At 50.6% G+C, this 12,215-nt stretch overlaps 1 protein-coding gene across 7 annotated transcripts in view; it reads left to right on the top strand.

The window, feature by feature from the left end:
- Nucleotides 1-12,215, top strand: part of RPS24 (ribosomal protein S24) — a 450,090-nt gene that overhangs the window by 110,456 nt on the left and 327,419 nt on the right. For all 7 annotated transcript variants that reach the window (XM_081573816.1, XM_081573818.1, XM_081573819.1 and 4 more), the window contains one exon: nt 5,869-5,918. In XM_081573816.1, coding sequence (XP_081429942.1) covers nt 5,869-5,880 — 12 coding nt within the window. In that variant the 3' untranslated portion in view covers nt 5,881-5,918. The remainder of the gene's footprint in view (nt 1-5,868; nt 5,919-12,215) is intronic.

Genomic DNA, 12,215 nt, shown 5'->3' with positions numbered 1-12,215 from the left:
TTCTAATAACAAGGGTTTACTTTGTCTATGAGACAAGGGCCGCTGTTTTATGAACTGGGTCTCTCCCTTGCCCTCTGAATCCAGGGCCCTGCACAGCTAACCTGAGCTGAGGCTTCAGCTCACTCTATGAGTCTCCTAGGATTTGGAGCCCAGCCTGGGCCACTAGCCTTCAGACTTCCATGCTGATGAGGAATGGTCCTGTCTTGTGGTTGGGAACTCTGGCTGGGCTCAGGCCCACTTAAGCTTCATCTGGGCTCTGTTTTGAGCTAGCTGTGTGACTCTGAGTGAGTTGGGTTTTTTCTCAGAGCTTCAATTTCCTCATCTATAGAACAAGGGTGATAATAATACCTAACTTACAGGATAGTTATAAACACAGATTATGGTAAAAATACTACCAACTTGTAGTGCATGAACAATGGCTATCAGCTAGTGCTAGAAAAGGCTCTGGCAGTAATCGTTAGTGGCCTCAGGGGAGGGGCTGGTGGCTAGGATGGAAGGAACACACCAGGGGCCCTGGGGCAGAAGTTACTATTTTTTTTAATTTATTTATTTTTAACTGAAGGATAATTGCTTTACAATGTTGTGCTCATTTCTGCCACGCATTAACATGAATCAGCCATAGGTATGCATACGTCCCCTCTCTCTTGAACCTCCCTCCCACCTTCCATCCTCATCCCACCCTTCTAGGTTGTCACAGAGCACTGGTTGGAACTCCCTGAGTCATACAGCAGATTCTCACTGGCTGTCTATGGGACAGCAGTTGTTTACCAACCCAAATGAGAGTGTTTGATATTGTAACAACCCACATGCCATACAGGTGTGTGCTGCCCAGGCTGTCACATGACAAACGTGAGATGTCTAGCATGATGCCAGGTAGAGAGGAACTGCTTGATTTAGGGTAGCAAATGCCAGTAGTGTGCTGATAAATGCTAGTGCACACAGGCTTTTCAGGAGAAAAAAAAGAGACCCAATTTTTGTTAATAATATTTGCCAAATTCCATGGTGTAAAGACTACCAACATGGTTCATTTCAAGAGAACCACAGTAGCCATGATGATATAGAATTTCCATAATACAGATATAATCAATATAAATAAACTCAACAATATAGAGGATAGTAAGACATAGTAAAATAAGTAGGAAGGAATAAGTTTTGAGTACCTTTTATCTTTGTTCTTAATATAATTTAATTGTAGTTTATATAATTTGATTTTTGCTAATGGCCGTGTTTAACAACTACTGGTAGACTTCCTGAAAATTTAACAATTGCCTCTAGACAGCAGTATAAACCATGTTGGCATCCCTTTGAAAGAGGATGGTTACTGTGCCTACCTGCCTGTCTGCCAGATCTCTGCCTATTCCCCTGTCTGAGACTTCTGATAACCCTCTTGCCCATTACCTGTAGCTGGCCCCACTTGATTCTCATTGCTGGTCATCCTTACCTACTGCCAATGCTTGTAGCCAGGCTAAGTATGTGCCCTGCCTTATGGGGCATCCCTTGTCCCTTCTTTCTCTCTGGCCACCCACCACTTCCTTGAGCCCCAGCTTCCCTCCTGGGCTGGACCCTGATGGGACAGTGCTAATGGGGGGATGAGAAGACAGTGTGTTCTGGGCTGTGAAAGCAAAGAAATGCTGCTTTTCTTCTCAGTGTTAGAGAGAACCACCTACCAAAGAGGGTTCGGCTCATGATTGCCAGGTTGTCTGCTCCCCTCAACACTTGACTGCAGTCCTTGGTGCTTGGCAAATGAATCTCCAAAATGCATAGAAATCTCTCCTGCCAAATCTAACCCTCCAACTGGTGATAGATACTCACCACTGGTCTGCACAGGGGAAAACAAAGCACAAACCGGGAGCATGAGCTGTGGCATCAGCATGGGGAACTTACAGATCTTTGAAACCCTGCAAGTCTGCATTGCACAACATTATCAAATGAATTAAGGGAGGAATAGATGCTGCTAAGAAAAGATGCCTGCTTTGTTCCAGATTTTGTCAACAGGCAGATCTGTCATCAAGCCTTTATCTCAGGGAAAGCTGCTGGAAAGAGTTGTTTGATAGGCTAGTTCAGAGAGAGGGAACATTGCCAGCCGACAGGCCTGTCCCTTGTTTTATGTCTCTGGGATGAAGAGGAAGAGGGGAGAAGAGGAAAGCTAGACCTGGAAGACAGTGGAAAAGACCAAGACTTTGGAGGCAAACTGTTCATGTTTGGGCTCCATCAGTGTCTCATTGTGTGACCTTGGCCAAGTAGGTCCATTTTTGAGCCTTGAATTCTTCATCTATGAAAATAGGAATAGTGGTATTGTAACAGGTGCTGCTGAAACTTGGTTCATGTCCCTGGGCACTCCGACCTGGCTGCGTCTGAGGCAAGCACTTGGGGGTATCTGGCTAAGGGGTTGATCTGAGCACACACCTGGCGTGGGCTGAATGTGGTGGGGTGTTAATGCACCCATGATTGGTGGGAGCTGAGGATAAATCCCCTAGCTCCCTGACCCCTCAGTGGGACGACTGTGGTGTTCTCTGTAGAATGGAGCCTCACTTGCCTGCAGGAATGGTGTGCTCCATGACATGCCGTCTATTGGCTTCTGTCCCTTTCTTGTTTCTCTTTCCCTCTCTCACATGGGTGGTTCCTGGAATCACATCCCGAATAAACTACTTGCTCTTGAATCCTTGTCTCAGGGACTCCTGAGGGGAATCCAGCCTAAGACAGATGTCTCTATCACAGGGCCGTTTTGAGGATTGACTGAGCAGTCACTAAATACGCTGAATGAAAAACAAAGTGCACAGGGAGGGTACCTAGTAGGGGCTGAGCTGGGTCGACGGTAGTCTCCTATGTCTCTCTTTGTCTTCCTGTCTCTTTCCCGGGAAGCATCTGCCACAGTGAGAACCTCTTCTCACAGGGTCTCTTGCTGTGTGCCTGGCAGCTGTTTGAATTACCAGCAGGCAAGGGAGTAGGCGAGTGGCTGTCTGCAAGGCTGTCTTCTCAAAGCTGGGTATCCTGAGCTTCAGAGAGTGTGAAACTCCCCTCCTGTGGGGTACAAGTGGGGCCTCTGGGAGTTCTTTTGGGGGCTAAACAGACTCAAGGACTAATTAGCTACTGCCTGTGGAGTGTCTTGGAAATGTTAAGTGCTGAGAGTGAAGTGATATCACTTGAGATGGTTTCCCCTAAGCCCCCGTGAAAGATGCCGATTACTGTGTGTGGAGGAGCTGTTGCTGAGTCTCTAGTTGGGGCTCTTAACCAGGCAAATATTGACAGTACCCATAGGTGCTCAGAGTTTGGTTTTGCAGGCCCCTAGAAACTGGGGCTCACATAGGGAGTGTTGGTGGGATGATGACTCCCCCATGGCACCCCCTTGGGAATTCCTCTGCCCAGTACCCTCCAGTTCCATACCACTCTAGGGCCCTCTAACTGATGCAGCCAAGCCCTGAGGTTGCTCACTGGTCTTTGACTAATCATCCAACCAGAGCATGGGTCTGCAACCGTTCTCTTCTCCCTCCAAACCTGTTCTTCCTCCTCCTTCTGAGGGTGCCACCATCATCCTCCCCAACATTGCAGGCATCTTTGTTATCACCAGTGTCCAACCATTACCAAGCTGTTTGGATTATTTCTCTGTATCATTTATGACATCTGTCTCCTCTTCTCCATCCCATCTTCACTGTCCTGGTTCAGGCTGTCATCCTGCTCCCTGACCTGTTGTTTCCATCTCCTGGCCACACTCCTAGCTGCCAGTCTGCTCTCATATATCATGTGGAGACTCATTCTGAAACTCAATGCTGATGGAATCTCTCCTTCAATGAACATTCACTGGCTCCCTATTGCTTACAGAATAAAATGCAAACCCTTCTGTTGGCTTACAGTCCATCATGATTGGGCCCTAGTTGATCTCTCTTATTTATTATTTATTTTTTTGTTTGAACTCTCTCCTTCCATGTTCCCACCACTCCAGTCAGCATGAATGACCCTGGAGTTGGAGACTGCTCACCCAATGGACTGTCCAAGCCCTTCCACTTTCTACATACACCCCTTCTTTGCTCCCACTGGTGTCTTTTTTGTGGGGAGGGGCACCCTTCTTGTACCTCCACATGTCTATTTGTGCTAAGTTGCTTCAGTCGCGTCCGACTCTTTGTGACCCCACGGACTGTAGCCCACCAGCCTCCTCTGTCCATGGGATTCTCCAGGCAAGAACACTGGAATGGGTTGCCATACCATTCTCTAACATGTCTATTTAGAGAACATCAATATCGCCTGCTTCTCCTCTCACCTTCTTGTGCTACAGAGGCTTTTTGATTTCATGTTTCAGTGGTGAGTAAGAAGTCAGCCTCGTGCCTCATATTAATGCTGTGTCCCTGGTGGCTCAGAGGTTAAAGCGTCTGCCTGCAATGCAGGAGACCCGGATTCAATCCCTGGGTTGGGAAGATCCCCTGGAGAAGGAAATGACAACCCACTCCAGTATTCTTGCCTGGAGAATCCCATGGAGAGAGGAGCCTGGTAAGCTACAGTCCACAGGGTCGCAAAGAGTTGGACACTACTGAGCGACTTCACTTTCACTTCACTTTCACTGGTGAAGATGTTTTTGACAGCAAGTCTGGTGCTGTAATATAATGATCCCTCCATCAACAGAGAAGACGGCTGCATTTAGCCCCAGATTGCCTGCTTCCTGGTTGTTCTCTAACTGAACGTGTGTATGCGTCTGTCTTTTCTCCTGGCCCTCAAGGAACTCCTTGTACCTAATGTTTTTCCTCACTGCCAGCAAGTATTAGTTGTTCAATACGTGTTGAAATAATATGAACTTGTGGCTTCAGAGACCACCAGGTATGTTATTAAGATGTGGCATCTCTTCCTCAGAATGTATTTTTATATGCTGAGTTGATGGCACATCACAGCCAGTTTGGGATTCCCTGGGCAGAGGTCTGCTTGAAACTCTTCTGTAGTCCCTTCCAGGTGCTAAGGTCCTCCTGTGACTTTGCTTGGAGGTGTTCCCTGCTGGGGAGTGGCACTTGCATCAGGAAGGCAGGATTCAGAAACTAAGACCCCGGAGTGCAGGAAGTTAGTGTCTGGATGAGCAGGTAGGAACTCAGGTGGTGGAATCACTTCCTTGGCCACACAGAGGTGTGGGTGCCAGGAATCTAAGTGCATCGTCCGGTCCTACTGGGGTGAGTGGCATGGGCAGTGATGTGGTGAAATTTGGCAGGCTCCATAGGGAGGAGCCAGGCTGGGGTCAGCCTGGGTGTTAGATGGCAGGAGATCTGAAGGTACCAGGTTCAGTTTGATTTCTCTTCTCCACCCTTCTCTTTTTTCTTAAAACATAAAGGATATCTTTGCCCAGTGTAATCCGTCCGGTTCCAGGAATAGCACATTCCACAACGTGATGCTGCCCCTGCTACCCAGTTGCCATGTCAGGCCCTGACTTTACAATCTGAAAGCCTATCAAGCAGATAAGTCCCTAGTAGGGACTTTGTTTGACCTGCTAGGGTCGGCAAGAAATTGAGCTAACATTTAAAAATTATGACATTTTGCCTAAAACGTCTATGTTTCTGGTTTCCTTTTAAAAAAATTGGAAGACCTCATAAGACTGGGCTTTTTTTCCCTATAAGGCAGCTCCAAGCTGGAGTCAAGCAGTGGCTGCTGCTCCGGACAGGGCAGGTAGGCACCTGTGTGCCATGGGGGTCACCTGGCTTACTTCATTCATTGACTTTCCTGACCGGTGGCCTGGCCTTAAGGTCACAATCCAGGAGAATATCATTGATACAACAGAGAATCATTTGTTATCAATAATTGATGCCAGAACAAAGCCACTGAGATATGTGAATCTGAATCATAGTCAGAGTTGGAAAAGCCGTTCTGAAACTCTGTTCCCATTTCTCTTATTTGCAGACACAGACTTGAAGCTCAGAGCTTGGAAGGGACTTTGCCAAGGCCACTTGGTGAGTTGATGGCAAAACTGAGACAAAATCCCAGGTCTCCTTCCCCACCTCTAGGAGTCTTTCCCAGTCAGAGAGCACACTTGTCTCCTGGTTCCTTTGTGCCCCTCATTTCATGGCCATCATCTCCATTGCAGACCTGTGTAGAAACCAAGGGAAGCTTGTGATGGGGAGGGCCGGGGAACAAAGCGTAGGGAGGCCCAGGCTACTGGGGATAAAGGCTGAATGCAGGGGCGTTCAAAAGCCACTGGGCACTGAGTGAGTTCAGCTGTGCCTGTCTCCGTTGCCTGGGTACTCTTTATGCATTGCATAATGCCATTGTTCAGCCAGAGCCAAGGGCCAGAGTGAGAACTGTCTTTGCAGGTAGACATCTAGAGCCGGCTCGGCAGAAAGAGAGGGAACAGGGGAGGTTGGAATATTCCAGCTTGAAAACAGCAGCCATATAATAAAGCCAGGCTGGTTCGTCTCTGGGCCCTGCTGTCCCTTCTCCCCGCCTCAAAGAAGCAGCATGAATCAGTTCACTGCGGCAATGGTCCAGGCGATGTGACTTGCATCCCCATAAGCTACCTGATTGCAGTCCCTGGATGCACGAGACACCGGATGTGCCTGGAATACCAAACTGCCTGCCTTGGCGCCGCAGCTGCCGGAAGATCTCTGGCCCTGCCTGGCCTCACGGACAGAGCCGGGCATCCTTCAAGGCCACCACTGGTCTTTTATCTTGCCTGGGGCTCTGGGACAGTCACTGCGATTCTGGGGCTGCTTTTGATGGGGGCAGGGGTGCCACCAGCCTGTCTCAAAGATGCCCTGACAAGCTCCTCCAGCCCTGGGCAGACAAAGGCTTGAAAAGAGAGGAATTGCACATGGTCCAGACGCTGCTGTTTCTAATACGTTATTCTGACACACAATTAACTGCAAATTTGCTCTAAGCAAAGAGCTCAGGCCCTCGTGGGGTCTGCAAGGCACAGTTCAGGCAGAATTCGATCTGGTGCAATCCTCGCCCTTCCCTATGGTCCCGGGATTGCCTGCTACCCAAGATGATGCCACCCGCCTCAGGGCTGGTGGGTGTGGGCACTCAATTAGAAAGCATGTACCAGCTTCCCTGGGCCCCCACTCAGAGCAGGGAAACCATGGCACGGGAAGGCGGGGGAGAGCCTGCATGAACCCTTCTAGCAGAGCAGCTGAACAACAACCCTTCCTAAAATGGTGGTGCTTATCCTCTGCTGACAAAAGGCTGATTTGAGCTCTCCCCAGAGGTGGGATGAAGCCAACGCATTGCCTTTTATCTCCCTGCCGCTTTGAGGGGGGAGACAACTGGTACCCAGCATGGTGGGGAGCCCTGGAGAAGGCGCTCTCGAATGAAAGGCATAATCTCCAGCTCCCCAAACCAGGAGGCTTTTATCCCCTACCCCCAGCTCCCCTCCCCACCCCCCGCCCATCCTGGAGGCATCTGAATGGGAGCAGGAGCTCGAAGGAGAGGCTCCCACCGCTGCACAATGCCACACAATATTGCTTCTCCCCGGGAGCCTGGAGAAGGCCACCGGCAGACGGCATCTTACTTTGAAACCAATCCTCCAATCAGCTATTTAAATAAGAAATATAATCTCATTGAACACTGAGAGCTGTCGGCCTGAGACGCTTCCATTTACAAGGCACTTGAAGAAAGTCCCCAAGCCCCCAGTTTATCAGGACAGCCAGCTTAGGGCTATTTACTGAGGGAAAGAGAGGTGCCAGAGGAGGAAAAAAAGAGAATTGAAGTTGGCTATTAGAAATCAGCTACTCAAGGGGTGAACCCCCACCCCCAGTGCCGGGGGCCTCCATGGAGCAGGTGGGAGAGTCTGTGGTTCTCAGAAAACCACCTTAGGGCCAGGGTGGTACTCGGTTTGTTGTCATGGGTGGGAGAGAAGGGGGTCTTTGGTGGAGACTGCTGTGTCCCACGGGGCTTCCTGGCGTCCGGAAGCCTTGCTTGTCACACTTTTGGAAACATCTCTGAGTGCCTGCTAAGTTCATCACACCAGCAATACATTGCTCCAGTCAGAGGTGGAGTGGTCGTTAAGACCCAGTGAAAAAAATTTCCCTCATAAAAACAGGCCCAGCAAGGAGGGTGGGCATGGCTTGACCGAGTCCTGTGCTTGAGCTCACAGATCTGCCTCCTGGACCAACTGTGTTTCTAAGCTTCCCACTGTGGTTCCTTGTGGGTCCTGAGGAGAGGCCGGGGAGCCTGGTACTGTGTTTAACGGGGTGGGCCTGGACCTGATGGCTTTGGTGAGAATCCTGGTTCTGCCACTTACTAACTTTCTAATCCACATGCAACTTACTCCCTCAGAGCCTCAGTTTTCCTCCTCTGCCCATAAACTCATCTGAGTGGGTTGTTAGGGCCTGGCAGGGAGTCTGTGCCCTACACAGGACAGCGATTACCATATTGTAATGGAGTGTCCCGTCTTGACGCAAGGCTTGTCAGACATAACCCCTGGCTCTGGTTCTGGTGTGTCACTTCTGGTCAACAGCTCTGGCCCACCTTGCCTCACTCTCTTCTGCCCAATCCTGCCCTACTTCACCTGTCCTAGGAGGGGCCAGGGAGAGGAGCGTCAGCTTGAGCTAGAAGGCTGCCTGGAGGAGGTGTGGACTGAAGGGTGGGAAGGACCTGGGGATCAGAGGAACAAGGGGTGTAGAGAAAGGTTTGAGGGTAAGAATGAGCAAGAGGGAGGGTCAGGCAGCCAGCCTGTAGGGAGGGGAAGGGAGAGGAGGGTGGGGGATGATGGAAGTCAATGCCTCCTTTCTTTATTCCTTTTCACCATCTGGGCACGGCTGCTCATCAGAGGCTGAGTTCGCCTTAGAGGCAACCAGAATTGAGAAGGCCCTCTGGGTGAGCCACTCTGAGCCCTAGTGCGTGAGTTCCTGTTGGTCATAGGCAAGTGTGGCCTTGATTGTGTGCAAAGAGGAGCCTTAAAGCCCTGGAGGGGCCCTGGTGGACCAACACCCCAGTCTAGAGTGAAGAAACCTAGGCCCAGAGAGGGCAGGGAACTTACTCAGGGTCACACAGCAAGTCAGCTGTAGAGCAGGACATGGCCTGGAGCACCTCACACCTGTTTCTTTCCCCTGTTATTAAAGCTAGCTCTGATTGAGCACCTACTATATGCTAGGGGCTGTTCTAGTTCTTTGTATGTATTTCCACATTTAACCCTACTGCAGCCCTGCAATGTAGGGGTTATTATTATTATTATTATCATCCTTATTTTAGAGATGAAGAAGCCAAGGAAGAGGGGAACCCAAGCGTCTGGCATCAGAGTTTCTTTCTTGCCTTTGAGGGCGCCTCCCCCAGCTCCCCTCTCCTATCCTGAAGGAACGTGTCCTTGTCGAGGTCTCAGCTTCATTTGGTATTCCCTCCCTCCTCAGCAAAGCACCTAAGTGCCTTCTGTGCTCCCAGAACGTCAGGGAACATCAGCAAAGCAGGCGAGGAGGCCCCCAGACCCGCGCCCCGTGCTGCGGGAAGGGCTGGCTCACTCCGCTGACTTCCATTAAACATTTGACGCATCGCAGAGCTGCCGAAAGCCATCCATCACGGCCGCCTGCCTCTGTCTGCCTTCCTGACCTGCTCCCAAAGTGGGGCTTCTGCCTTCACGGCCGACGTATGGGAAGCGGGGAGGGAGAAAGGGGACATGGCCATGGCCAGGTGCCCGTGACCACCTCTTCCCCTCTACAGGGGCCCAAGGAGGAGCTTCAGGGTTGACTGAGCCCTGATGATAACAAGAGCACCATCTACTGAATGCTCAGTGCGCTGAGCAGACCAGAGCACCTTCTGTAGTTCATCTCCCCGAAACCCCACCCCTCCCACCACCGAAAGGCACACTTATCATTGCTCTTCGTTAAATGTGGAGCCTGGCGTTGGAAGGTTTGTTACTGTAGGGGTGCTGGAGCCACACTGGGCCCCGGCGTGTGAATCCAGTACCTCCCCTCACCCCTTCTCTACTTGGGGATGGCTGGGAGGACAGGAGCTCAGCAGGGAGGTGGGGGATGAGCCTGAAGGTCAGAGTGCCCTGGGTGGATACTCCACTGGGTGGGCACTCCACTCAGTGCCCAGTGGAGGATCCCAGCATTGGATGAGCCGCAGGACAGCCTCTGTGGTTGGTGGGGTCCTGTCCCTCCCTCCCCTCAGTTACTGCAGCCCGAACTGGGCTTCTCCTGGCACCTCCCTCACCCCTGGTCCCCAGTTCAGTCAGTCCGCAGTCTCTCAGCTCCTCCTGCTGAGTTTTCTTTAATCCTTAAGCCAGCCCCCTTTCGCATATCACGGCTGCTCCTGGGGACTGCTCCAGCCCCTGCTGGTCCTTGGCCTCATCTTCAGGTTCCGTTTCTTCTCCCCACTGGAGCCAGACAGGTCCAGATGTGCTCTGGACCCCACATCTGCTCCTCACCCCTCTGCTTAAAAACCTGAACCCACCTTGGGGTAGAGCCCACACATCTTACTTGGCCAGACTTGCAGGGCTGCTCAGCTCTCCAGGCCCCTCTTCCGCTTGCCTCTGCCCACACCTCAGGCTCATGCTGAGGTCTCTGCTCCTGCTTTGCTCTCAGTGGGTGCACCATCTCACGCCTCACTGCCTGGATAATTCCTGCCTATTATTCAAATCTCAGCTTAGATGGTATTTCTTCTAGGGAGCCTTCCCTGATTTGCCAGCCTGGGCTTAAGGGGCCCTTTCATGTTCTTCCCTCCATTGTGGCACAATCCACACTGTCCCAATTGCTTCCCTGCTTGGTTGTCACCCTCTATTGACTGTCAGATGCAGGGAGGTTGTGAGTGCGCCCCTGCCAGTGTCCCCTTGGGGTTTAGCAAGGGGCCTGCTCTGTAGTAGGCACTACATGAATGAACGACTCATGTGATGAATGAATGAATGATGACTGATAGGGCTACGGTCGGGCCCTGACAGTGTGGCACAGGTCAGGGGCTCAGACCCAGGGGCCATCCCAGCAGGAGGAGGCAATATGGAGTTTTGGAGTTTAAACCAGACCCCAAAAGGGGAAGGGAGGGTGAGATGAATTGAAAGATTGGGATTGACATGTATACACTACTATGTATAAAATAGATCACTAATGAGAACCTACTGTATAGCTCAGGGAACTCTACGCTGTGTGGTGACCTAAATGGGAAGGAAATCCAAAAAAGAGGGGATATATGTATAAATATGGCTGACCCACTTTGCTATACAGTAGTAACTAACACAACATTGTAAAGCAACTATACTTCAATGAAAGTTAATAAAACAAAATGAAAAATCACCAGACCCCCCTGTTTACAAGCTGTGTGTTCTTGGGTTTAGCCTCTCCCAGCCGCAGTTTGATAATATGCAACACAGAAATAATAGTAGTAACTCCTTTGCTGGGACCTGGTGGAGAGAGGCCCTGGACACAATGGTTATACAAGTGCCTAGCCCTGTGCTGGGCTTGGCAGAGGATGAAACAGGGCTCTTTCTGGGACTGAGCAGGGAACCCAGGCGTCCCCCTTGGGCATGAGACCAGGGCCAGGCTGGAAGCTTCTCTGAGAGTTGAAGGTGGGACTGACAGGCTGGGCTCTGCAATCAAGAGGGCGTTGAGGACTGGACTGACCAGGAGCATAAAAGATAGCACAGCACTAGGCCTGGCAGTTTCTCCATGCTGCCCGCAGGCTGTCTCCCATCCTTAGCTCATCCCTCCTTTGGATCTAGCCAGAGTTAGAACTGGCAGACTGAGGTTTTATGATGTGGTGAAGCGGAGGGTCTCACTAAGAGTTTGGAATGTTGGGGTGTGGAGGTGAGGGAGGTGGGACCTAGAGAGGGGAGCAGATCACCATTTACTAATTAATAGTTGTCACTATTGCATGCAGACACTTTTAATTCTATTTTACATGACAGTTAAGAGCACTGGCTCTTTTAAAAAATGTATTTATTTATCTATTGGCTGCATCATCGGGTCTTACTTGTAGCACGTGGGCTTCTCTCTACTTGTGGTGCACAGGCTCTATACTTGCCACACACAGGCTTAGTTGCCCTGCAGTATGTGTGATCCTAGTTCCCCAACTGGGGATCAAACCCATGTACCTTACACTGGAAGGCAGACTCTTAACCATTGGACCACCAAGGAAGTCCCAAGAGCACTGGCTTTAATGTCGGAAAGGCACCTCTAATTCTGGGTCTGTGACTGTGCATACACTGTAAAGACTGGGAATAAGACAGTACCCCCGTGGTCATTGTGGTGAGCTCTGATAACAGTGAGAGAAACACCCAACACTGCTATATGTGAGCCCATGATGGAATCTTTGGAATGGTATGCTGG

Source organism: Giraffa tippelskirchi, chromosome 2, assembly GCF_054371585.1.
Source record: "Giraffa tippelskirchi isolate mGirTip1 chromosome 2, T2T-mGirTip1v1.2.pri, whole genome shotgun sequence".
NCBI lineage: Eukaryota > Metazoa > Chordata > Mammalia > Artiodactyla > Giraffidae > Giraffa > Giraffa tippelskirchi.
Note: the sequence above shows the minus strand (reverse complement) of the source record. Positions and strands in the feature narration are given on the sequence as shown.